Below are 27,560 nucleotides of genomic sequence, written 5' to 3'. Positions count from 1 at the left end.
GAAGTTTTAAAGAATTAACTTTTATTTTTGCTTAGTTTTATTAAAAAAATAAATATGTCATAAAGCTTTTGTTTCCTTTAGGGAGAAAAAAGGAACAAGTTCCATAAAATCAAACAAGCAATGGTAACATGTCTTACTTAACTTGAAAATAATTGGGGGTCACTGGTTTACAAGTTATAATGAATGAATGACTGCCATAGTTGCCCATTTCCTCCTGCCAATGGCAGCAAACAACAGTATCAACTAGGGCAGAATAAATAACTGTGTGGAAGCCCTGATAAGTGCTTAAACAGACCGATTCACTGAGACATCTGTACAGCTAGATCTTGCTTTAAATAACAAAGAAGTTCCTGTAAAGTTTGGGTAAGTGAGATAACCACAAACATATAAGGAAAGTTTGGTATCTGAAGGACTTCTGTGGTTTATCAACAACCACTTTTCACTTTATGCAGGTTTTTGATTTGCTTATAAGTACTTACTACTGCTCTGAATTGAGGCAACAGCACATTCACCTAACAGTGCTCTTGCTGGGCCAGCGGCACAATTTCCAAGTTTGTGTTTCTATTAAAGTAAGTAGTGTAAGGTACAGAGTCAGCCAAGAAATCCAGTGCATCTGGCAAAGCAGGCATGGGGTGTGCTTGTTGTCTTTTAACAATTCAACTCAGCAGATATGGCTAGGAGTCTGCTTTAGTACTCAACCGTCTCACTCTGGTTGTAGATGTCTTCTATTATCTAATACAGCCCAGGGGTAGGTCTGGAATCCCAAAAGAAATACTTTGAACCCTTAAGACTGGCTTTAACCAACCTAGCTGCCCAACTCTGAAACTAAGGTAGGCAACAACGAAAGAGGCTGAGTTTTCCATGGCTAAATTTTAACACATGTATCACACTTCACAACCAGGGAATTTTGCTGGTGACAATTTTTTTTCAAATGGGTTTTTTATTATTATTTTATTTCCTCTGAACATATTCTGAGTTCTCAGGAAAATTCTGGAGGTTTCAGTGGGTGACATGTTTCAATCCTGATCACAGAATGAAAATTTCTTCCCACCTATTAGAATTACATGAATATATACTACCCCAAAGTACAATACATAATGCTTTGGACAGATAATAAGCATGGTAGTATCAGTTCCAGGTGGTTTTATCAATGTTACGTAAACAAAACCCTCACCTTGCTCACAGCCTCTATTTGTTTTGACCAAACTTCTACCAGACCCAAGCAACATTTAATTAGGCCAGTCAGTTGTTGTTGTTTTTTTTTTTTCTCCAAATACTTCTACTAATATTGCTGCTGCCTATATGTACAAGTGTGAATGAAGAATATGCACTTTAGTCTTTTCCACACCAAGTACACTAACAATTAGTAAACAATTAAATAATAAGTGGCCATTTTAAAACCCATTTTTTTTTTGTTTTAAAAAAGTTACTTTCTAGCACTTATTAAAAATTGAGTCTGAAAAGTATCCTATTTCTGTCAAATGCTGTTTCCCTCCCAGTCCCACCCAAACCTGCTACAAATGGTGGATTGAGTTCATATCAAATAACTTAGTAGTACCAAGATTTTCAAATGGAAACAGTGTTACTGACTTCTTCATATTGGATAACAAAATAAGGGTAACTCTGGTCATCATTAAAAATGACAAAAATCTGAGGCTCAAAAAAATTATCCACACAAGAGTCATACAAGTCACTGGTGACACTGCCAGGGTTGACTGGAGGGGGCCTTCTCATGCCATGACTGCCCATTGTGTATCTGCCAGTTAACACTTTGGCCAAAAACATGAAATGGACTCCTTTGGAGGACTTCTTAGAAAAGTTATGAGAGTAGCTTGCCTTCTTTGCGAAATAACTGCCTTGTCCAAACATTGTAGCATGCTTTCCACAGACACGAGGGTCAAAGTTGTGCTTGCAAATTCCATCAACCACATCTTGGGATGTTCCATGAAATAAGTGTCTCTCATTTATTATTCTGTCACGGCCAGACATTTTTCTGTTCATATACTCTTTTTTCCTAGTGCAAAAAGTTGACAGGCATTTAGGAGGAAGATATGTAGATTATAATAATAAAAAATGCATTCAAATTCTGCTTTATAGTTTCAAGGGTAAAGATATATTAAGCTTTAAAAGTAATATGCCAAAAATCATACTATAGTTTGTCATAATTTTAATAATACAATTTTTAGGTGTATTATGATTATATGTGTGCTACTACATGGAAATATGAACATGTTAAACTCTATGCAAGTGTTTATTGTGTTCTACATTTGACAATAGCTATGTTAAGAAATATTCTTAAATTTTCATACCTCTGACTCACCTTTTATATTTCTCCCAAAGAAATTGGTTTTGGACTCTCAATATTTGTAAAATTCTGTATTTAAATTCAGGTACAGTTTTATGAAAAAGATTGTAAATAATTCGATAACTTTTATCCTCTGCAGAAACAGGCACTTGGATGAAGTCCTGAGATGGATGCATATAAACCCACGTTTCAGGGTAAAAGTTTGCTGAAGTTACTCCATCTGGGCAGATGATTTGTGATGAAGTTGCTTCAAGAGGCAGAGAAGCCTGAGTGGGAACCCCACCAAGTGTCCTAAAATAGAGAAAAACACTAAGTAAAGCATTCAAAAATTAAAATATTTCATATTACATAGTGCTTTGCAGTACTGTCCAATTTTATAAATGAACAGTTTAAATACTTACATATTTATTTTATTTATTTACTTAAGAAAAGCAAAACATAAACCCAAGTGTGGCAGTGTTTAACTATGATACCAGCACCCAGGAGATAGAGGTCAGAGAAATATAACCTCAAGCCCAGGCTGGGCAACTTTGTCCCAAAATTACAACCCAAAAAACAAACAAACAAAAACCCATCAAACAAAAACAGCAACAGACTCTTATAGCAAACATTAGCTTCTTTCTAGCTTCCTTCTTGTGGAGACAGCTCTGAAATGTACTGCTTCAGAGCAAAGAGTAAGGACCAATTTACAAGTATCTTTACGTCTGAATCCTCCTAGAGTCCTCTTTTGTATATACAGTTTAAGAAGCTTTGTCTCAAAGGAACAATGATAATTTGCATGCGTCTTTCAAATTTTGCTGACACTAAGCAGAAAAATTACTACCACTATAGAATTTGTAGGCTGGGAAATAAGGTAGGACAGGTGTTAAATTGGAACTTCTGGGGTTAAAAATTAAAACATTTACTTTCTATATAAAAAGTAACAAAAATCATGAAGCAAGCATTCACTTTCTAATACTACAATTAAAACAATCACTAAATATCATTCCGATTTTATAATTTTAGATGTAATTAAGATGAAACTAGGGGTCTATTAAGGGACGGTGAGCTCAAGTAATAAAGTGATGACGTATGATGCTTAATGCATTGGGTTCTATCTCCCGGGCCCTCCCCCCCCCCCCCCCCAAATAGCACAGATGCCAGAGGATGCACAATTCATTCAATCTTTAAATTCAATTTTGTTATTTTTAAAGATGAATTTACATAAATAGGCTTTCTTCTTCCTGCTTGGTTCATATATTTAAACCATACTTTTTATCTTTTTTCAAAACAAGGAAAAGGGAAGAAGCAAAGAATAAGGAAACCCTGACCCCGAGACCTAGTTTCAGTGTCGGAGTATTGTAACACGCACTCATCAGTACATAGTGCTCACAAGGAAGGAGTAACGTCTGCCAAGTGGATTTGGAAACTGACATTTTCACAAGAGCCTTGTGACACAGAGGTTAAAGTTGTATATGGAACATCTGTCTTGTCTCTAAAGAACATATCCTACCACCATCATCAGTCATCCACTGAGCACACACTATATAGTTCATATATAGTGTCACTGTCACATGAACTGCAATATGGCTTGATTATCCCCCGCCTCAAATAAACAAACAGTTCAGAGTAGTTAATGATTTTGTCCCAATATAGCAGATGTATTTTTTAATCCAGGCCTGTTTCTTTCCATTTCCACATTTCACAACTTACAAGAAAATAAAGCTACTAAGTGGTAGATACAAGCTGGTTTGTCTGACTCTTACGACAACTATTACTGGTATGGAAACACAACTGCCTTCTCTAATCCCTGCCAGTTTCATGTAAGTAGCTGTGCCTTCAATTCAATGTGCCCCAAAGCCCCTTTGTAAGACAAAGTTCTAAGTGAGTGGATTCAGGACTTAGCAAGTCCTCCCACCACTCCCATCTGAAATTCAGGGGCAGATTTAAGTAGTTCCTCCAACTATCACAACAAGACTCATATTTCTTCTCTTTTGGATCATTTTCCAACAGCTGACAAATTGCTTTGGAGACTTGGCACAGGTATATTTACAATGGTTATGTTTTTCACTGGTATGAAAATATTTTCTATTTTCTAAATAGAAGCTCCACCACTTTAATCAGTCTCAAAAACTGTGGCTCTTCTTAAATTGTCATCACTGTTCTGAACAAATTACAGAAGAGCATCCAACTTCTTGCCTACCTGGTTTTCTCTTATTGTTAGGGTTTGACATTTCCAACAAAAGTAAGATTTTTCTCAAACATTCTGTTAAGACTTATTTGTTATTTACAGTTGGCATACAGAATAATGATATTGATGCCTATAATGGTTCATCTTACAGAATTCAGAATAACACAGGAAATAAACTGTTTTGTATTCTGTAAAGATGTTCCCATGGCTGGTCTGAGTTTCCAGACTGAATAAAAAGGAAGACAGTGAGCATTCTTTTCTTTCTTTGCTGACTTCAGATGTAACACGAGCAGCCATCTCACACAGCTTCTACTGTAACTTCCCTGCCACAATCAACTGTACCTTAAGCCAAGAGCTACGACAGACTGCTCCTTCCTTAAGTTCTGCTTTTGTCAGGTATTTTGTTAAAGCAATGAGAAAAGTAAATAATTCACATGTATACCTTTGTACTTTGTTCATTCGGTTTCTATTTACTGTCCCCCATTCTCCTCTCAGACTCCCTGTTCCACTTTCATGTCTGTCTTACAGATATATTGCTAAATCTAGATTCTTCAGAAGATAAAACATGCAATAACTGTGTGAATCTGGCTTATTTTCTTTAATATGAACTCTGGGACTATCCACTTTCTTTCAAATGACTTTTTTTTCCTTCATGGATGAATAAAACCCAGCATACATATAACACATTCTTCTCTATCATCTGTTGATGAGCATGTAGGATGACTCTTTATTAGTGCAACATTAAACACAAACATGCAGATATTCCAGATTCTATACATGGACAACATCAACTCCCCCACACACATCAGGTTAACATTCTAACTTTACTGAAACAGATATATAAAGGTATGTGTGATGATGGACTCTTACTCCAGTTGCATGTCAATAAATGTACATGTTCTAAGCAATGTTAAAATGTACCACTATTTTCTGGGAACACTGTTTCTATTCAGTGTTATTATAGTTATTATAGTATTATAATAACATACTCCTTACAGTTTTTTAGATTCCAACCTTATTCTCCCTGCCGCCCTTTACCATTTTGAAATTTTTCCTAAATCATTTTCAGTACTGAAATAAAAATGGATTAATTTTATCCTTCTAAGGAAAGAGTCAAAGAAACTGTTTGGCATTCTTATAACCATGAGATGATTACATAAAATAGATGTCCTTTCAGTTTTGAGACATAGCCCCTAAAGCCCCCTAATGTGATTTTCCTAATGTTACTTCAGCTCAGGTATTCTAGGAATATTAAAGAACAGGGTCCTTTTTTAGCAGTATCAGATTTTTTTTTTTTTTTTCTTTTCGAGACAGGGTTTCTTTGTGTAGCCCTGGCTGTCCTGGAACTCAGAAATCCGCCTGCCTCTGTCTCCTAAGTGCTGGGATTAAAGGCCACTGCCAGGCTAGAAAAATTCTTTATACAATGGAATTTGCTGGAAATTTATGACCCACATTTATTGTTTCCTTTGGTTCTTTGAATTTAGTATTTAAATGGAAAACATACAACCTTCTCTCTAGCTAAGACCATGCCCCTTTTCCCTTGCCCCTGTTAGGAAGGAAGGTTCTGTAGTTGTAGAGAGCAGATAGTATGCTGTGCTGTATTTAACATCTCACTCTGTCAATCTACTCTGTACTTTTCTTCAAACATCTCCCTCTTCTCACTGATTGGCTGATCTCTCATTTTAGTCCTTTACTATCACTGTTTCAGACAAGAAGACTAAAATAATTTTTGAAAAGAAAAAGCAAATAATTATTTTCTTTCATTGCAAATCTGCGTTCTATAAAAATGTCATATTATGCTTATATTATTTTTATATTTTAAACGTTCAAAATGAGTATAAGGTATTTATTTTTTAAAAAAGCATAAATCTCTTAAAGTATTTCTTTTCACTATTTAAAACTTTTCCCGAAAATGTAGCATTTGAATGAGGATTTTTATCCTTACAGAGGAGCCACGTCTTGCTTCTGTTAGCTCAGCATGCCAAGCTGCTGGTCTCAATAATGAGCTCTACTGTCTCACTAGGACAGTATGTTCCTCACTACTGGATGGAGATACTAGCTCCAGCTGTTCGAGTGAAATCCCAGCAATAGCATTTTTATTACTTCTAATTAAAAAAAGAAAAAAAAAACTTAGGTAACAATTTCATTTTCACATATGGACTTACAAGAAAATACAAGCCAAAATATTTTTAAAACTGACCTTGTTACAAACTCATTTTGAATTCTAATTCTTAGAAGGATTCTTTTTAGTTTTGTGTCCTTGTTTTAAGACAGGGTCTCCCTTGGTTGCCCCAACTGGTCTGAAATTTGGTATGTATCCCAGGAGGCCTCCTACCTTTATCCAAGATTGCACCAAGATTACAGCCTGAGCAGCCATAACCAGCAACTTGTTTTTAATGGTCCTATTTCAACCCCAGAACTAAATTCATTAAGAGTTTGCCATGAATGACTTGAAATAAAAATAGTAGGAATATGAAAACAGCATTTTACTTTAAGGATCAGAATGAACCAACAGACACTAAGTTTAGTATCATCTTCAAAACCAAATTCTAATAATGGTATATCTGACCCTAAAGTAGTCTTATACTTCAGAAAAATCTCCAAAAAATCTTCCTTAAAAGAAGCAAGCTCTGCTTCTTTCCAAATACAAGTTACTTTAGCTATATAAATGTTAACTGTACCCCGTTTTTTTTTGATTCAAAAACCCAATAAAAAATTCATTCTTTTAGGGTTGGGTGAACAGTAGTTATCTGAACTCAATTTACTTAAGAATTAAATGTAAAGAATGCACAAATTCACATTCTGATAACAGTAACCAAGATAATGCTTTTAAATATAGCATCCAACAGTGCATTTAGACAAATGGAAAGTAAAAATAAAGAGTAAAAAACAATTGGATACTTACTGTAAATATGGAATCAGTATGAAACAGGAACGGAAAAGGGGTCTCCGTTTTATTTCCCTCCTGAAAAATGAGTTGTGGAGGATGTAATGGTTGTTCCACATCATAAATCTAACTTCTTTCAGACCCCGAGAGTTGGCTTCTTCAATTAGTCGAACAACAGACTATGGAAAAAAAAAAAAAACAGAAGGTAAATGAAAATTCAATTTACATGAAAAAAAGTAACTGAACACAAAAAACAGTTCACTGCTAACCTAACATCAAAGGAATCTCAATAAATACAATAAATCCAACTAATTCTGTATTTAGGATTTCAGAGCCTTACAAGTAAAAAGACACTCCCTGTTCATAAGAGCATGGCTATCTATCTGCCTTATGACACACATGAGGCTCAGAAGTCCATTCTATTTTCAACCTTAATGATGTCCTAGAGACCTTTTGTGACTTACATTTGTTAAGGGAAATTTCAGAGAGGAATTAAAAGTTAACAGTACTCAAATTTCAAAAGAAATAAAAACAAAAAAACCCCAGCCAAGTTCTAAGCCTAAAAAACGAGAGTAAAGGCACCAGGACAGTCCACGCATTCCATTTAAACAACCCCTTACTTCACTTGGAAGGTAGATACCAATTAACTACTAAATGACAAAAATCAGAAAATGATTCAATATTGTGCTTAATTAAGGTCCTTTTGTTTGGTAATGTCTAAAAAACATATATACTAAAACCTCTTTGTAATTCTACAAATGAAGTTAACAAACTGACAGATCAGTGGAATGAGAAGTTAATCTCTAACACTCATTTTCAAAGTTTTTCTGGATTCAGTTACAAGCAAAGCTTCTCAACTGGTGAGTTCTTCTATATCATACTAGTGATACATGTACACATGACAAAATTCTAAAGAGATGATTTGCCTAACCATAGCTTAATAAAGAAACATATTCAAGCATCTCTTCCATGGACTCAGGAATGACTCCTGTTCCATTAGGCTTCTAAAAATGGTAGATTTAACACGATGAGATTTCTATAAGCACAGAAGGCAGATATAGCCGAAAGTTATATCAGGTCTCATCAAAACTATTATAAAATGGCAACAAGTCTGCTAAGTATGACATCTCTATACTGTAAGATTCTGGGTCAAGTCCTTTAGTGGCATTCTATTAAGGTCTTCAGATTAATGGAAAGAAATATACTTTTAGAAATATAAAGAGAGAAGTTTTACCTGTACCAGCAAGACTTTTAAATTTACATCCTTAAGATGTCTGATTATTATATTCAGTTCTGCTTAGTCACTGTTGGAAAGGAAAAAGACCACAGGAAAAAATTTAAATTTATTTAAAAGAAAAAAAGAACATGTAAATACCTCAGGATACTCTCTCCATCCAAAGTGGTCTCTACAGAAGAATTTCCAAAATGTGTGGTAAGTAGAGTTTGTACTACTACAGGGTGGTGTAGACAGCCTTCGTAGTTGGTCAAATTCAGTTGTTTCAAATACAGTCATGGCATTCAAATCTGCCCAAAAGTCTTGTCCTCTAGAAAGACCCAAGAAAAAAAAAGACCTGCTAAATAAAAGTACCTAAATATCTTATTGGGTATTAAGAATGTCTAATATAGACTGATGTAGAATTGTCATAATTCATTTTATTTGGTATAAAAGAACATTACTGGTTGCTTCCCCAACATACATTTTCTATATGCTCATTCCTAACTAGACCAGCATTTCCAGGTTGTGTCCTTATGGAATGATTAAAAAATTAGTAACAATTAATCACTGCCATTACAGGCTAAAGCCATCAATAAATACAACCCTAGGTTCTTCTCCCTAGTTAAGATAATCCAAACCCAGGCAGTCAATCAGGGAGTCAGTCTGAAGAATGAAATGATAAAAAGCAAGCAGAGAAACCAAAAAACTTTTTGAAACATAGTTTTTTTTTTCCCAGAAGTATCAGGTTACCTGTGCCAATGTAGATATACAATATTGTCTGGTGAGATAGGAAAAAAGATGACAGAAAAAGAACACCAGATGAAGCCAGCACCGCTGATTCAACAAGCATCAATATTTCATTTCATTATGTAAGTGGGAAAATGTTAAAAAGTAGTTTGAATTATTATGCAGATTAGCTATGAGACTATTTTGTCATTTGTTATCTAGTCTACTATTGCTAAATTAAACCTTTACAAACATCTCCATATTAGTTTTTTTCTCTTGAGACAGGGTTTTACATGTAGTCTGAGCTAGCCTTTGTTTAATAGCTAAGGGCTACTCATTTCCTACCTTCCTTTCCCAAATTCTGAGATTATATGTGTTGTGCCACCATACTTAGCTTACATCTTCATATTGTTGGGAGACAAGTCCACTATAAGAATCAAATTCACTTAAATCATTAATTGACAAAGGATGACCTAAATAAAACATTTCCTCTTTAGTCAATCATTAGATCATGTTGAAACGTCTGAATCATTAACTTTAAGAAACTAGTAAATGTTATTGTTCTCTGCCCTGTATAATGCACAACTGTAAATTTCTCTAAGAAAATATTTTTAAAAATAATATAATATTATAAATATTTGTAACTAAGCTCCTGAATGCGTTTCCTCAGTCTCTCCATTCTCAATGCAGACATCTAAGGGGTATAAGAGAGATCAAGTGAAGGCGGGCAGTGGTGGCGCACGCCTTTAATCCCAGCACTTGGGAGGCAGAGGCAGGCAGATTCGAGGCCAGCCAGGTCTACAGAGTGAGTTCCAGGACAGCCGGGCTATAAAGAGAAACCCTGTCTCGAAAACCAAAAAAAAAAGAGAGAGAGATAGAGATAGATAGATAGATAGATAGATAGATAGATAGATATCAAGTGAGCCTTTATATGTGAAATTAAGGATTTTCCTTGTTACAAAACAAGATTTTGAGAAGGGTATTCATTATTAGCGATTTCTTAGCTAATCCAACTGTGCTTTTGGTATACTTGTTTCAAGGACTGTAAATAAGTACTAAAAATCCCTCTCTAGTCAAATGTTTGAAAATTAACCTGGCTACACAAGTTAAACTATTTACTGTAGCTGTTCCTTAGTCCCTGTAATATGCTAAGGACGACACTGTAGTACTTACTATGATAAGAATGACAAGAGTATACTTCCAAACCAATGAATATGCTCTCCTTTTTCACACGAACACCTGACACCTCTCAAAGCATATACCCCTGGCAAATGTCAAGGAAAATCTATCACTTCTCTCTCCTCATGTCATAATTTATGATCAAGTACTACTCTTTGGGAAACAAAACAAAGCAAAACTATAGTCACATGCATAATTGAAGATACAAAAAAACAGAAATAAAAAAAACCCAAAAAACAAAAAACACCGCTAACTTGTAAAAAGCTGTATGTTCCTTTAAAAATTTCTAAGGATTCCAGAATCCCAAAACAACATACAAGTTAGATTAAACATAAAATGGAACTATAATAAAATGCAGTTGAAAATAACATTTTGGAAAAAAAAAACCCATGAATCTAGAAAAGAGACTATTAGAGAGAAGTAAAGGTTTGAGAGGGGAGGCTTAAGAAGGACAAGCATAAGGGGATATAGTTTCTCCAAGTTCATTATTGAATAATGAAATGCATTTATTCTGTATAATTAGGAACTTAAAAAAATAAGGGGCAAATCACATTTGGACACTATTTCATTTAAAATTTATAAATAGTAATATTTAATTTAAAAGGAAAAACATTCATAGGAGGTTCTACAAAAAGGAAAACAACCCTGAAAATGGAAATCTCTATGCCTAAGTTCAACTTCATACTAAGTTGCAGAAAGCAATTTTCTTGTCACTTTATAAAGGAGAAATTAGATATTATAACTGAGGAGAACTAGAAATCTTTCTCTGAAGGACATTTCAAGTTTTTAAACATATTTCCACCCATTAAGCATCATTTTCCAGCAAGTTAATAAACCCTTTGTCATTCTTGCTTTTTGCTGTTTAGATTTTATTGTAGATATCACTTCTGCAATTTCTGTATAAGCCTTTATCACTAAAAACTTTATAGATAGTGATTTGCATGAGAAAACATCTATGAACATGGCTTTTGTTACAACCTCTATATATTCTAGTCCTTTGGGCTAGAAATTTCTATGATAAGCCCTAATTTACTTTCTTTAGATTAGTGTACTGAATAAAGTACTGCTTTGGCTATATTTCATTTTCAATATGCTTTTCCAGACTTGACAGAGGTAAAGTAACAAATGTGATAAATATTATCTTTTTATAAGATTAATTTTGCTACCAAATGTTAAACAGAGGATGTTTTAAAAATTCAAAGTGAAGAGTTTTTTCTTTTACAATCTGTATCACTACACATATACCTAATGTAATTACCAAGTGTTCAACATCGTCTTTCTTTTTTTTTTTTTCTTTTTTTTCTTGTTTTTTTTTGAGACAGGGTTTCTCTGTGTAGTTCTGGCTGTCCTGGAACTCACTCTGTAGACCAGGCTAGCCTCGAACTCAGAAATCCGTCTGTCTCTGCCTCCCAAGTGCTGGGATTAAAGGCGTGTGCCACCACTGCCTGGCTACGCCACCACCGCCCAGCTAACATCTTCTTTACCAAGCCATTATTTACTATTATCAAGAAAGAAGTTACAAGTCATCTATGCATGGTAATGAATTGTGTGCTGAATTAGATAATACACAAAAAAAATTAAGAGCTTTGATCTCAATTTTACAAGGGTTCCAATAACAAAAATCAGTTATAACCTCATCATTAATCAGAGGGACAAAAACACATCTTGTGAACAGGTTATAGTCTAAAAGAATAAAATTAGAAATCCTGTTACATGCTTTACTAACAAACATACCACCACACATACCTGTTTAAAAATCTAGATAGAAAACTAACTTGAAATTCTGGAAAAGGACCCCATTCTCATAATTTTTAACAATGGTTCTCTTCTCTCACAAATATCTCACATACTAATTAAGCCAGTATTTCCAGAAGTATCTCACCAATGCATGTACCAGTACCCACATAGGAGCACAAAGTATGCCTCATATATCATTTTGTGTGTGTGTGTGTGTGTGTGTGTGTGTATGTGTATGTCTGTGTGTGTCTGTGTGTACTTCAGATACTAAAAAAAGAAAGTGAAAAGATTCCACGATAAATAAGAAAGATAAACAGAGGTGGAAGAACAATCAAAACCAATACAGAGATAGGTGTTGAGTAAAACAAAATTTACTATATTTCTTGTTCAAATAGTTTTCTGTTTATTTATTATGCATTTGGGAACTCAGTATACAATTTAACTGTCTTGGACAATTTTTATTTGAGAGGTTGTTAAAATAGCTCTAGGTAAAAACACTTAGTGCCAAGCCTGACATCCCCAGGATCCACATTGTAGGAGAGAGCTGATTCCAATATGTTTTCCTCTGACCGCCATAAGTGTGCATAGTATATGCCCCTTCCCTCATGATACACAAAATAAACTAGATGTAATAAAGTATTTAAAACTATGAAGAAAATAATGACAATTTAAAAATAATTTTAAATAGACAACTGACTATATACTGGACTATATGCTGCAGATATAGGTTGAAAAAAATCAAAATGCCACAGAACATTAGTTTAGAGAGAAGAAAAACCCTGTTATAGTGTGAAATGTGACACAAAGATGGTCTGAGGATAACTCAAAAGTATATGGCCTGGGCAAGGTGTGGTGGTGCACACCTTAGTTCCAGTACTCAGAAGACAGTACAGAAGCAACTTCCAAATCAACCGAGGATACATAGTGAGATCTTGTCTTTAAGAAAATACCAAAGAATGGCCTGCCATTGCTGATAAAGGTGTCAAGAGAGGTAACAAGTATTGCTTCAGAATGTAACATGTGAACTTAGTTACCAGACCACTATGAGGTGACTTAATATGTGTAGAAGTTAACTAAGCAGGGCATGAGGATACAATGCAAGAAGCACATGCAGTTCATGTGGGAGGTCAGAGTGTACATGGGAGGTGATTAGAGATAAGCCTGGTCTGGAGAGATTGGCTGGAGCCAGATAAGGAAGACCTCTGTATGCTGGGTTAAGAGGTTAGGGCTTGATCCTATGGGCAGGATCAACAGGGCCTATGGTTGCCTTTTATAAAGCTTACTCCAGTAAAGTGATTTATTTTTGATAGGGGATGGAGAAAGATGAGGGAAGAGTAGAGACTAACACTACTTTTTGATATTAGCATATTTATTATCTATGTTTAACAGTTACAAGACAAATGTTGACAGACTATGGAGGCAATAAAAGGGGGCTGCTTGGGAGGTTAGGGTTATAATCAAACTACATCAAGAACAATTACACGTGGGTAAGAAAGTACAGAGTATGTGATGGCCAGGTGCAGCAGCAGAAGCACATACTAGCACTCAGAAGACTGAGGGAGGAGAAGGGTCAAGTTTGAGGCCTGTGTGCATTACACAGAAGACTTTCTCAAAGAGTCCAGAATGTGTCCTTTGTTTCTAATCTGTGTTCTTGGATAATGATGCCAATAAAAACTGTAAGAGGCAGAACACCTCTGAGTGGGACGATGATGTAAATAAAAATTAAGACTTTAGGAAAATAAATTAAGTATAAACTTTCTGAAAATTGCTCAATTTTAATGAGATCAGCTAGACTTTAGAACCTTGGCTTTCTGTCTATTCAAGAGTTAACCAGGCCTTTAATCCCAGTATTTGAGAGGCAGAGGCAGGCAAATCTCTTGAGTTTGAGGCCAGCCTGGTCTACAAAGTGAGTTCCACGACAGCCAGGGCTGTTACACAAAGAAATCTGTCTCAAAACACCATAAATCAAGCCAAAGCAAACAAACAAACAAACAACAACAAAAAAGAGTTAAACAGTTTCTACAAGGGTAAATAAATCTATGACCTCAAACATTAGCACTCGCCCTAATCAGGAGTCCTCTTCTATTATCATGAAAAATAAAATGTCTTCTTAAGCTGAGGGTCATAAGGATAGAAGGAAAAGCTTAAATGCTGCCTGAAGAATGTGTGGTGATCCCCTAGCTTAAGAGAAGTTTGACAGATGGGAATCTTTGCTGAAGAAATTTTACAGGGATACAAAATATAGCTGGCTTTTGATACATGGCTTTGATGTTTCCAGAACTCAGCTCTGCTGGAGTATCTGCCAGCTATATACTCCTTCAAGATGGTACAAGGAAATGAGCATCAAAGACATAGTGTATAATATATCAACATCATTTTGTGAAAGTATTATAGTTATTAAACTTCAGAGGACTATGTACTTTGTACCTTAAACTATGAGGTTAAAGTTTTATGAAAATGAGTAACATTCCCTTTGTTAAAAAAGTAAGCTTTCTTCCTTGCCCCAAAGTAGACAATAAAATGTTTGCATAAATATTGGTTAATTTCAACATGAAAGAAGGAGATGGTGGGAGACTGATCCAGGGTCTCATATGCAGTAGGTACGCAGGTATCCATCCTACTACTCAGTTACATCCCTGACCCTTTTTTATTCAAGACAGAGCCTCAACTGTCTGTGCTAGCCTTGAACTCGAAATTCCCCTGCCAGACTCCAGGTATTATATTCCACGTAATACCTGTGGCCTATGTAATAATTCTTTGAATCTGAAAGTATTTAAAGAGGGCCCATAGTTTTCTGTATTAGAAGCACTATCATTGTCAATTATCATATCCTGTTACTAGTTATGATTTCTGCTATCATTGCCTCAAATAGCAGAGAGCTCCTGGAGATTAGTCAAACATTTATAAATGCTGACATTACATGCAACATCCTTCCACTATTCACTAAAGGCTTAAAATTATATATAATTTATATACCCAGATTCCTTTTGTGTTTCAAAGTAGCTGTATCACAGACATATTCATAAGACAAATTTCAGAGTTTATATTATTATCTATATGGAGCTCAGTAGCTACGGGTAGATTAAAAACCAAATGTTAGAGCTGGAGATATGGCTCAGTGGTTAAGAGCACTTTCTGTTCTTGCAGAGAACCTGGGTTTGATTCTGAGCACCCACGTGATTGTTCACAACTATCTATACCTCCAGTTCCAGGAGATCACTTCTAATCTCTTTGGCACCAGGCATGCACATGGTGCACATACATGGAGGAGAAGTAAAATAAGAAACCTTTAATGTTGATTATGGATTAAATATGTCTACTTTTAAAGAGGATGATGTAGCAGAGGCAGGATTACCGAGGCTCAGTAGATCTAGTAACATAAAACCAGAATGGTAGAAATATCTAATGTTTCTAAATACTAAAAACTGTAGGTAGGGTTAAGGGTATCTCCATTTAAGATATAATGCATTTTAAAAAGTAATCATTAAGCAAAATTAAGCCCATGTGCGGTGCTCCCTTGAACGATCCTAGACATCAGAAACGTCTGAGAATTTCTGAGAAGGCAGGCAATTTTTAAGTGGGACATCACGCTTATCTATATGTCAAACCTTATGCCTGATTTACACGTCAGACATTTAATGTGTGGTTTTGAAGTCTTTCTAGAGGAGAACATAGTGGAAAAAGAGGGGGGATGGGATGGAGACGGAGAAAGGCTGAAAGAAAAGAGAGGTAATTAAGTTTCCTAAATGAAAAAAATTTCCAAAGAATGTGGAGAACAGAACAGCACGCAGTTAGTAAAGCTTATGCTAAAACAAAGCAAAACGAGTGATACTGAGGCATAGCCACTTGAATGCACACAAATATTTGTCAAAATTCTAATTATCATATATTTAGAGTTCCTAAAGCCCCTACATTTTCCTCTACTCCCCACCTTTGTGCCCATTGCAACCAATGCAAACACTAAAAAGACTATAGTATCCATTCTCAAGGAAAAGAACTGACCAAACGTTAGCCATTATTATTGTTGTTAAAGTAACAACTGCAGATGAAAGCAAAGAACATATATAAATAATTTCCTAATACTATGTAAATAAGCCTAAAATCTTTTGTAAATAAAAAGTATTCTTTTAAGATCTTATTGCCATCTATTCAGAGTACTGGGATTAAATTTTGTACTCTGAAGATGTCAGAAATGTCACAGAGCCTTAATTTTGATCCTAGTTCAATCACATGTCCTGAGACAAATAGAAGGTAACTATAAGTGAAATACATTTAACTGTAGCCTATTAAGGAAGTGAAATGTAATTTCTATGAGAACAGCTGGGAAAGGAAGCAGTCTGTTTTAAAAAAAAAAAAATCAAAAAGCTCTATTTACATCTTTTATTGCCCTAAACTATATAAAGATTACTGAAATATGTGAATATCACCTTTGTTGAGTAAAATATTTTAAAAGCAGAAGTTTCAAAGTTATCAATTAAAAATGTGTGCCATATATGCAAGGCACAAATTAATTCATTTTAAAAAACTGAAAGCAGAAAGGGCTAGAATAAAATTTATAAAACACTTCTATATAAACATAAAATGCTTAATAGTATATATACATAAGATATATATAAATGATAAAATATTCTTTAAATCACTTTAAAATAATCTCAAATTAGAACTCATTTATAAACAAGACACTATAAAGATTATAGAATACACTCTAATAATGTCTAGAAAAAATAATGTAGTAGTCAATTTATTTCTGATTTAATATTTCAGTTACAAATGACTCTTCAAAAATAATTATTCTAAATTTTATTTAGCCTTGTATTTTTTTCCCCGGTTACTCTAAATAAATTTAACTGGTAAATAAGAGAAACAGAAATAGACTCAGTGATGGTTGTTTATGTACTGTTGCTAACAATCTAAAGTAAACACATTTTAGCAGACTAAAGTTTAATGTACACAAAGTAGTATATAGAGAATCTATTACTACTGACAGTGCCTCATGCAAATTCTTGTGGGAGGGATGAGGAAGTTTTTACAGAAAAGGTATTAAGAGGCTTTATACAACACTTCTGATGTATGACAGTATTTCACTAATCCAAATGTCAAAAAGTAAATAAGAAGTTTTTTCTTTCATTCTTCACCCAGACTCATGAATGTCTTTTATTTTTAAATTAAGATGAGTATTTGGAAGGAAACCCAGTATTTTTTCTGTTCTTTTTGTGTCAGTGCCTGAAAATAAAAGAGCTACACCAGGTGACAGTTAGAAACCAAAGACCAACCACAACAGGAAATTATTTAGGGTATTTTGTACCCTTTGCTCTGTCTACACCCTGATCATCTGTGGGAGATGTGAGGATAAGAATGTAAGCAAGGTCCTGAAGGCACAGGTATCACTGCAAAGCGCATCCTTGGGCCCATCCCTGCCGCTCTTTGATGCCTGACTAAGCAGTGCTGGTAGAAACTTGGAGCAAAGAACTTACAACTATTGCAAACAAGAAGAAACAGGGTAAGAACCTCTTAAAATGCAAAAAAAGGAATTTTCTTAAAAAAAAATACAGCAAATATGAGAGATGTGCTGTTTCAGCCAATATAAATAATACAAACCTGTCTTTAATTCTCAGAAGCAACTGCACTAAAGCACAGGACTTGGACTTGCATAAAGAATACAAATTTACTAAACTCTCATACAACTTAGTAATGGAAGATTACTGCTCAGAATTTTTTGTGGTACAAATACTAGGATATGAGAGAAACAACAGTTATCCTAACCATTCTCACTCTTAAAAGCTTATTCTGTGCAATGACCACGAAAGGGTTCTTTACTGGTCAAGTGGGTACTCAAGTTAGTCAACGGAATAAAGCAGAGAAAGACTGAAAAGACAGGCACATTTTATCCTGTGCAACAACAGAGAGGAATGCTTAATTAACTTTCTATGCTTGTCTTAAAAACAATAACTGGCTAGGTCACAAAGGAAAAATTTCAAGTTTTACATTTGATTAACAAGAAGCTTTTTGATAGCATCAACTTCTAAATTTGGATTTCCTGATTACAGAATTGGTTATATTTAGTAAAACTTGCAATGGACTGATAACTTTCCTGATCACAGAACTGGTTATATTTAGTAAAATCTTTGTATGGACTGATAAATCTACAAAACACAAACTGAGATAAGCTCATTTATTTTACATAAAAATCTAATCTCAAACTTCACACAGTATTTTAAAGTCTACCACTTGTAATTTCAAAATCTTTTATTACAACTTGAGGGTTTCAGTTATTATTTCAGAGGCTGGGCTAGGTGATGTTTAACAATTGTAGGGAAAAAATTAATGGAAGTCTTTTAATTCCTGGTCTCTAGAAAGCCTTGTCATAAATAAATATAAAATACTAACTCTAAACCCAAAATCTAACTGAAAGTGGCTCAATCTTTAGCATTCTATTTGTCTCTCAAAGATACAAAATAACTCAATTATAAAAGAGAAGCACTGGTTAGTTTTAAGAATTGAGGTTTTTTTTTTTCCTCAAAATTACCAGTGTCCACTTTAAGCCCACCTTTCACAAAACTGAGCCAGAATCAATTATAATGTAACTCAAAATAAATTTTTTTTCTTTGTAAAGTGATAAACACATGCATGCAGTTTTCTCTCCACAATTCACAAAGACTGGTAATTACTAAAGGTTGCTGATCTAGGTTAAAAGGACTTGACAACCTAATCTAAATACATTCCAGAACCAACCCCAGCAGACAAAGAATGCACAATCTGGTGGTCTCAAATGGAGGGCAGGGGATAATAAGAAATTAGCAGACCACAGAAAACAGTTACAAGTTTACAATGGTTGGATTTTAGTAGCATTCCTTTAGTAGTTATCGTTTATACATGATATAAACTCCTTCACTCTTTAGAAATAGAATTCAGATCTGGGATGAGGATCACTAATTAGAAAAAACAAAACAGATTTATAGGAGGACAGAAGAGTTAGTGAAAAGTATCTTGTATGCCTGAGTTTTTCATTACAACTCCATGTTATTAGTATTTCTTTTTCATGTACAATAATAACTAAAAGCTTTGGATTCAACTGGATAATAAAAGATATTATATATCATGCAATTATACTCAGGAATAGCCAGATAGCCTTATGAGCTTCCCCCCCTCCAACCGTCTGAATAATTAGAAATCTTTACTTTTTCCAAGGTTCACTTTGATTACATCAGAAAAAAAGCCTGACCTCAACCTGAAGCCAGGTGACAGCTGCTTCAGAAGTAACCTACTTATTGATGAAAAGCCAGAAAAGTAAATGAATGACTGCTATTGATTCCCATGATAGCTCTACACAGACCCACTAACTTCTCTAGATTAGTACAGATAGATGCCAATTAGTTTTATTTCATATGTAAATAGCAGCATAAAGAGGTAGAAAAAATCAAGTCATTGCATGGCTTTATCATAATAGCACAAGGCATCCATTTTGAAAGTCACTTCAAACAAGTTTTTGCTTATGGAGCTCTCTCTCTCTCTTACACAGGAATTTTAAAAATAAATTCAAACTCATACAGCTGTGTATATTCAAGAACTACCAGAAAGTCACAAGGCACAGTTAAGTTTCAGCTGTTCTCCTCTGGCCAGTGTTATCAACAACACATAATGAGTTAGTTCATACATCATCACAGCTGTAAGACCAGAACTAACTTGGCTAATTTAACTATTCTAGTCAAGTTCAGTCAGGAGTCTGCTCTAGTTTAGATACTTCACCAAGTCATATAAATTATAACATAAGCTTTTGACTTCTTACATAGAGCTACTTTGAAGTTATCTACTGGCATTATCCCTTGGATAGATTTTTGAAATTTTTGAAAAGGCTCATAAGAACTATTACCAATAAAAAATTCACAGCAGCCAAGATCATAATAACGTTTTAAAGCAAGTAAAATTATATTATCCGTAAATACTAGGCAAACACACATACTAAACTCTAATCACGCCTATAATCACAGCGTTTAGTACATTTAGTACAGCAATGCCTACATAGCAAGACCATGTCTCAAAATAAACAAAAACCACCTTCTCCCTGAGAAAAATCTAACCATGAGTTCACCCCAATCATCTTTCAATGAACTGAGAAATTAGGACTACTCATTGGTCATAGTTTCACTAGCCAAGTCAACTCCAAACCCAGTTTGTGGTTCGCTTCCATTCTGACTGACTTTGAAACGAATGTAATGTGAAACTAATGGTGATCTTGGTTGCTAAAAAGATTTGCACTGTTTCCAGTTTCAATTATCAACAACAGTATTCCAATTAGCAAGGCTCCTTTGAAACTGCTTAGTTCTGCCACTCAAAGTCACCATCTCCTAATGATGAGTATCTATACTGTTAAAAGATTATTCTCTCAACAAAAAAGTACAATGCTTAGTGTTCTTGCTCTCAGTAATTTTTTGAAGGTCTGGCCGATATACAAAAGCCTAAAAATCAAATTTGGAGTTCAGACCCATAACTAATTAGTTTCCAATTTATGTTGGCAATACACAGCTATTATGTACAAAAACAGGGACTGCAAACAGGAATGTATCATAAGCACTAAGCATTTATCACCCAAATATCACATATGTGTTTTTAGTATATAAGCATCATCTTAACTAAAGAGCTCAAAGGAAACTGTAAAGACATCTGGCTCAACTTCCTACCCAATTTCATTCCTGAAAACAAAATAAACAATGCACATCCAATTTTGATTAACTTAGGTGCTAAATCCTCACAGGTGCAAAGAAAAATAAAGATTTCTATCAGCATAGTTTGAAACTATGACCTGTCTCTGCTACAGATCCAGAACTATGAACATACCTCAAAGTCCTCAAAATGATATTATGATATAGTGTGCACTGATGACTTAGTCATATAAACTACCCAAAACAAGTAGAACAAACAAACACCATTCATCCACTCATCCTGAATATAAGACTGGGTCCAATATGAACATATACACAGCTGAACACACATTTCCTGGTTATGTGCAATCTGCACAGATAGACCAGCTTTACAGGCCTGACCACAGAGATTAATAGCTTTAGCCAAATAATGTGGTAACCATGTGAACCTGGGCTGCTCCAGCTTGTTTGTGATTCTCTCAGCAAGGCTCAACATGCCGTTATCTGCATCTTGTTGCCAGGAAACACAACATCGCTTTGGAATACAAGGAAAATCAGGTTGCAATGACCACAGGTCAACTCCCCAAAAGCCTAATTTTTGACAGTTATTTTCAATTTTATATTTCTTCTTGTTGTTCACTGAAAATTTCATTAGTAATTAACACTTCATATTTCCAGTTATGGTATTACTGCAGGACCACTTAAAGTGGTAGTAGCAGCAATATTAACTACAATAGTAATTCACTCATACTTTTCCTCTCCTAAGTGTTATATAAATATTAGTTTACATCATTAATACTAATTTGGAAATCAAGCTCCTACTGTAACTACTTTATAACTAATCCTATAGTTTTTGCTAAAGGTTCTAAATCTGTCTACTTTTCAAGCAAAAAGATCTTAGGAGATATAAATGTCCAATATGTTATTGACAAAGAATTTTTGGACCTTCTGGGACCAAAATGATTGTCTTGCCTTGCTTATCATAACAGAGTGTAATGTGTAAGACAATGATTCGGCTAGTTTCTTTCTGACTAAGTCAAACAGAAACTTAATGTTCCACAATGTCAAGTACTCAGTGGACTGAAATCTGCTTCATAAGTGAAGTGAGAGGCCACTGCTCTGAAGTGTTCTGTAATCTGGAGATGGAAGGATTTGAGTGGCTCTGAGAATTCATAAACTTAATTACTCTTGACAGAACAACTAGAATTGCTAGCTCAAGGGCAATCGAGTTTTTGGGCAATACCTTATTAAAACTATTTTTAAGAAATTGGGGCTTCTTGCAGAGGACTAAGGTTCAGTGCTTAGCACCTCATGGAGGCTGAAAACAGTTTGTAACCATGCCAGGGTATTCAACACCCACCTTAGGCCTCTGCAGTACAGGTGCACATACATTCATGCAGGCAGAATACTCATACGCATTCCAACACCTTGAAAAATCAAACTAGCATGTGTCTGTGTATGAATGAAGAACTTCTGAATTATTCCTATAAAAAGTGTTTAGTAAAAGAGTTCCAAATATTAGTTCATATATATATATATATATATATATATATATATATATACATACATACACACACACATATATTTTAAAGGCAGCTGTCCAACCCATAAAAATTTAAAAACAAGCTGGGCAGTGGTGGTGCATGCCTTTAATCCCAGCACTTGGGAGGCAGAGGTAGGTGGATTTCTGAGTTCGAGGTCAGCCTAGTCTACAGAGTGAGTTCCAGGATAGCCAGGGCTATTCAGAGAAACCCTGTTTTGAAAAAAAAAAAAAAAGAAAAGAAAAAAAAAAGAAAGAAAAAACAAGAAATAAAAAAACAAGAAATAAAAATAAAAATTTAAAAACTAGATAAATTTAGTATGTAAAACTGACAGTGGATTTTCCTTTAAAGGCAAGGTAATTACAGTTAAAATAGTACTTGACTCACAACACTCAAATGTATATACAATTTTCATTCATACATATACCTACTAAACAGAATGACATCTAAATTGTTCAAATCATAAAATGTCCCTTTGTCTGGTTAGCTAAAGAGACTACATTAAAATTTAAACATTATGGAAAATCAGAATAGCATAACAGCCATAAAAGAAAAAAACAGAAACCATGGTACACTACTGAAAGAAACCACCATACCAAACTTTCAGCTTCATTAGAACATAGAACAATTTTTAAGTTATTATAATACATACCCATACTTCATTCTCATTCTATCATTTTCTGGATTACAATAAAATCTTTCCAAGTGCTCCTGAGAATCATTGGAAACACTCTGCCACTTCTGAGTGGTTGTCCTTTTGATCTGCCAATGATAGGGCAATACGGTGTGATGTTTCAAACAATCCCTGCCATAAATGCAAGTGCCTTGCAGAAAGTCCATACAAATTTCAACTCCATTCTCTTGGTGAGTATGGTACTGTAGCTGGTTTACAAGCTCAAACACAAGTTCTAGAGAAGCTTCCTCACTTTTGTCTTGGAAGAGCTCAGTACTCAACTTATCACTGGTATCCAAAATGTACTGGATTGTAAAACTATTGTCTTGGAAAGCTCCTGGAACATAATCCATAACTTTATCTATGCAGTCAGGACTTGTAGGGACATCACCTGAAATAGGATGCAAAAGGTCAGTTTGGAAATGTCCTGCTGTAGAATCTGCCACTGTCCCATTGATGGTTTCTGGTGGAAAACTGTGATCCTGGATTGGAACTACCTGTTCTGGACCATGGGTAGAAGGATGCGCTTCTGGTAATTGGCCCTCAACATTTGTCCCATCAGGAATCAGGACAGGCATACTGTTTTCTGTTGGTTGACACGATGGGTTGATTTCCAGGGGTTTTTTCACTATATGTTCATTTAAGCTGCTCTCATCTCCATTTTGGTCTCTAGCTCTAAAAACTCCATCAAGCGAGCCAGATTCTAGTAAAGTATTTAATATTGGCCTCAAGGATCTCAGGGTTCCAGTTCCCAATCTTTTCTGTTCCTGTTTTTTCTTAAAACAAGTTTTCAATGGAGAGATCTTCTCAGAAATTCTCATTTGGCATGAAAAGTCATCAGGAGGAGAGGGAGGCTGTACTACACAGTCTGGCTCAGGTTCGGTGGTTTCCATTTCCATGATGTGGATTAGCTCCAACTTCGCCTCAGTATCTACAAATCCTACCAGAAAAGAAAGATGATCATTTGAAAACTGACAACTGAACCCATTCATTCATTAAAACATTTTGTGTTGGTCTATGATTAACTATCTGCAATCACTGCTTGCATTATATTTAGCTTTTACAGGTCAATTTTCTTTTTATTTGAGAAATGAAGATTCGAAAGCTATGTAAAAATCTGCATAATAGTAAATAATGGTAGATGAGAATGTATCTTCCAATAGTTATGAACTACTTATTTGTGGGATACATATCCATAAATAATTTAATAATTGATATATACACACATATAGAGGGAGGGAGGAGACAGAGAGTGCGCTCTGTGTGTTTCTACTGGGGTATGACTTTATTTTGTAAGGTAGAAATAACTGTCTTTTCTAGATGATGAAGCAGGGAAACCACATCTCTTGCTTAGCTTTGTGGTTCCCTTTACAGTTGTTTACGCATTATCTGTTGCATGAGTTTGCAAAAACAAGTTTCTCTGGGAGGAAAGTTCATCAAAAGGATAACCTTAAAAAGTGCCAGGCAGTGGTGGCATACACCTTTAATCCCAGCACTTGGGAGGCAGAGTCAGGTGGATTTCTGAGTTTGAGGCCAGCCTAGTCTACAGAGTTCCAGGACAGCCAGGGCTATACAGAGAAACCCTGTCTCATAAAACAAAAACAACAACAAAAAACAAATAAAACAAAAGTTAAAAAGTGAAAGAATTAGTGTGTGTGTAAAAGAATAGACACTGAAGAGTTCAAGTGAATTGATACAAGAGAAAGTCAGAAGCCTGCTACCATTTTTTACATTCTGAGAGTTCTAGCATTTAATTATTGGATGTTAAAGACTTACTTCTAAATTTTTTTTAAAAGTTCCCATAACTGAAGGAATATCAGGACATGCCTAACTACTCTGCCTTAGAAACTTAACACAGCACGATTATACAAAGGGTTTTCTAGTCCTTGTTTTTAGAAAAGTTACACTAATCCATTTTTAAAAAAAAATCAAATGAAAGCATATCATAAACAAAAAATACAAATATTAAAAAACACCAAATTTCAGAATCTGAATGAGCTACTGAAGTAAACTAAGAATTTTTTTCCCTTGTAAGAACCAGATTTTTTAAAAAAAGACTGAGATTTCCAGGTATTTTCTGAGATTGTTCCAGATGAGAAAGAACAGTGATGAGCAATTAATGGTCTTTTTTTTTCTTGTCCAATAGACTGAAAGAACTCCTTGATGTAAGAACCTATGAGTTAATCAAGTATGCATTAGGGGTCCAGTATAGTACCTAGCACGGTTCATCACTGAGGATGTCTATATTTTGTGGCTGCATTACTGAAGAATAGGCACACACTAGATGCTTTGTTTTTGGTTGAAGGTCAAAACCAAAAATGATAAAACTTCGTGCTTTAAAAAACGAATATAAAGAACTAGGAGGGATTTATAAGTATACATATACAAAAGTGCTGAATAATCAAAACTCAGAAAAACACAAGGCATGGAACAAAGTGTTAGTCTAAGTACAAAAGAGATTTTATTTTTTTAAAAAGAGAGTTCAGTATGAGCTGGCATTGTTAGAGAAGCCTCACGAAGGAGGGATCTGACATGAGACATAAATAACTGGAAAACAGCCAAGCCAGGCGTTATTATTCATCATTCGGTGCTCTTGCCTCAAGGCTGAGTTGGCACAGATTGTGGTATTCCCTCTCCGTATCAAGCCGGCCTGTGCCTTCCCCTACGCACGCACACTATCCCCTCCTATCACACCAATCCAGGCAAAATACTAGAGCGATTTTTATTTATACTTCTGCACACGCACATGCACGCACGCACGCACGCACAACTTTTCCTCTTACTGCCCTCCACTAAACTCGGTAAGTAAACTGGGAAGCCGAGGAGTGGAGTGCGGAAGCCACCAGTTCCTCAATTAGTTTGCATAACAGAAAAATAAAGATTGGAAGGACGTTTCCTCCGGGCGCCCGCAGCCGGCAACCCAATCGCACCACCCTTCACCTCGTGACGCCCCGGTCGTCTGGCACTACGGGCTGGTCACACCTTCCATGGAAACCGCCCGCTCCAAACAGCCCGCCGTGAGACGGCCGGGTCCGAGCGACGCCTCCTGCCGGCCGCAGTCTGCGCAGCCACGACCTCCCGCCGCGCCCGTTCCACCGGGCTCCGCACTTCGCCGAGAGGGGTGAGCATCCTCGTCTTCACCTTGTCCTCAGGAACCCGGGCGCCCCCTCATCCCTGCCCACCTTCCTCAGGACACGACCTCCCCGCCTCCCCGAGGCCACTCACGGCGAGTCCACAATGAATTTCCCCCGGCCCTTCCTCCCTCGGAGGACTGTCCTGTGAGTCCCGGAGCTTGCGGGGCCGAGCCGCAGCGGGCACTCCGGGTGACGGGGAAGAAGAAAGGGACCCGAGCGCACTCAAAGTTAACTCGATCACAGCCTGCAAACTTCTGGGCTGCAGCCCGGAACGCGCGCCGGCCGGAACTCTCCCGCAGCGCCGAGCCCTCCCGCAGGGGCTGCCCCGGCTGCAACCCCCCGAGGGAGTCGCCGGCCGCCCCGCAAGCCCTGCGGAGCCAGTCCATCTATACACCTGCCCAACTCCCGGCGACCGGAGCTTAACCCAATCCCACCCCGCCAGAGACAGATGCGAGCGCATTCAGCTCTCCCGGGCAGTCTATGGATCCGCCGCTGTCCCGGCGGGGACTCGGGGCGGCGAGGCCGGCGCCCGCCATCCCGCTGGGGTCCCTCCATCACTCGCTGCCCACCCCAAGCCCTTTTACCTCAGGCAGGCTGCCTTTAGAACGCAGCACAGTCGCGGCGTGGAGGGCCGGCTCTGCGCCAGCGGCCTGAGCCGAGGGCGAGTGCCGGTGTCTAGGGGTCGTGGGCGGCCGACGCGGCGAGCGGCGGGCGGACCATTCCGCGGACCTGGGTACAGAAAGCCGCAACTGCTCTCCCGGTTCCAGCTCGCTCGCCTGTCAGCTCCAGCTCTGCTTTAAGTGGCTTCCGGTCTCCTCCTCCGGGCCGGCTCGTCTTGGGGGAGGCGGAGCTTCGGTGCTGAAAGGGGGGTGGCGTGGGGTGAGGGGGCCGGGCGATCAGTGGGTGCCGGGAAGCGGACCCGCCTCCCGTGCGCGTGCGCCTGACGGAGGGGCGCGCGGCCGTTTTGCGCTCCGGGGTTGGGGGGGAGTGTCCACTGGAGAGCAGTTGAGGGTCGGGCAGGGTCTGCCGGTCCGCCAGGCCGCGGAGACCCCTGTGCTCCTGCGTGGAAAGGAGGCGCGCGCCGCGTGGGGCGGGCTCCACCTGTCTGCAGTCAGATGCAGGGTCACCGTGTTCCGCGGACACCCAGGCACGCCATGTGAGAGAGGATGTGAGACGGAACGGCCGGTTTCGGTGCGGTTGCCTTTGTTTATCTGCCTCCTTTCAAGACGCCTCCAGATCCCGAGGGGAAGCGAGTGGCCGCCTCCGCCGCTGCCTCCAGACGGGGTCGCCGGCCCCGCGCCGTATGGGCGGGAAGGCTGCGGCTGCCCCGCCGCCTGTTCTCGGACACCGACT

The 27,560-nt window shown here is 37.0% G+C and overlaps 1 protein-coding gene across 1 annotated transcript; it reads right to left on the bottom strand.

Moving 5' to 3' along the window:
• Tiparp (TCDD inducible poly(ADP-ribose) polymerase) lies at positions 1-26,983 on the bottom strand. The gene is made up of 6 exons (XM_028763583.1): positions 26,792-26,983; positions 23,053-24,013; positions 8,738-8,906; positions 7,381-7,541; positions 2,321-2,596; positions 1-2,014 (listed from the first exon to the last, which is right to left on the bottom strand). The coding sequence occupies exons 2-6, from the start codon at positions 23,970-23,972 to the stop codon at positions 1,567-1,569; spliced, it is 1,974 nt and encodes a 657-aa protein (XP_028619416.1). The 5' UTR covers positions 23,973-24,013; positions 26,792-26,983; the 3' UTR covers positions 1-1,566.
• Positions 26,984-27,560: the final 577 nt, after the last annotated feature.

The sequence above is a fragment of the Grammomys surdaster genome, unplaced genomic scaffold, assembly GCF_004785775.1.
Source record: "Grammomys surdaster isolate TR1022 unplaced genomic scaffold, NIH_TR_1.0 139, whole genome shotgun sequence".
In the NCBI taxonomy this organism is placed as follows: Eukaryota; Metazoa; Chordata; class Mammalia; order Rodentia; family Muridae; genus Grammomys; species Grammomys surdaster.
The sequence above is the reverse complement of the archived record's forward strand: the minus strand, read 5'-3'. Positions and strand labels throughout refer to the sequence as shown.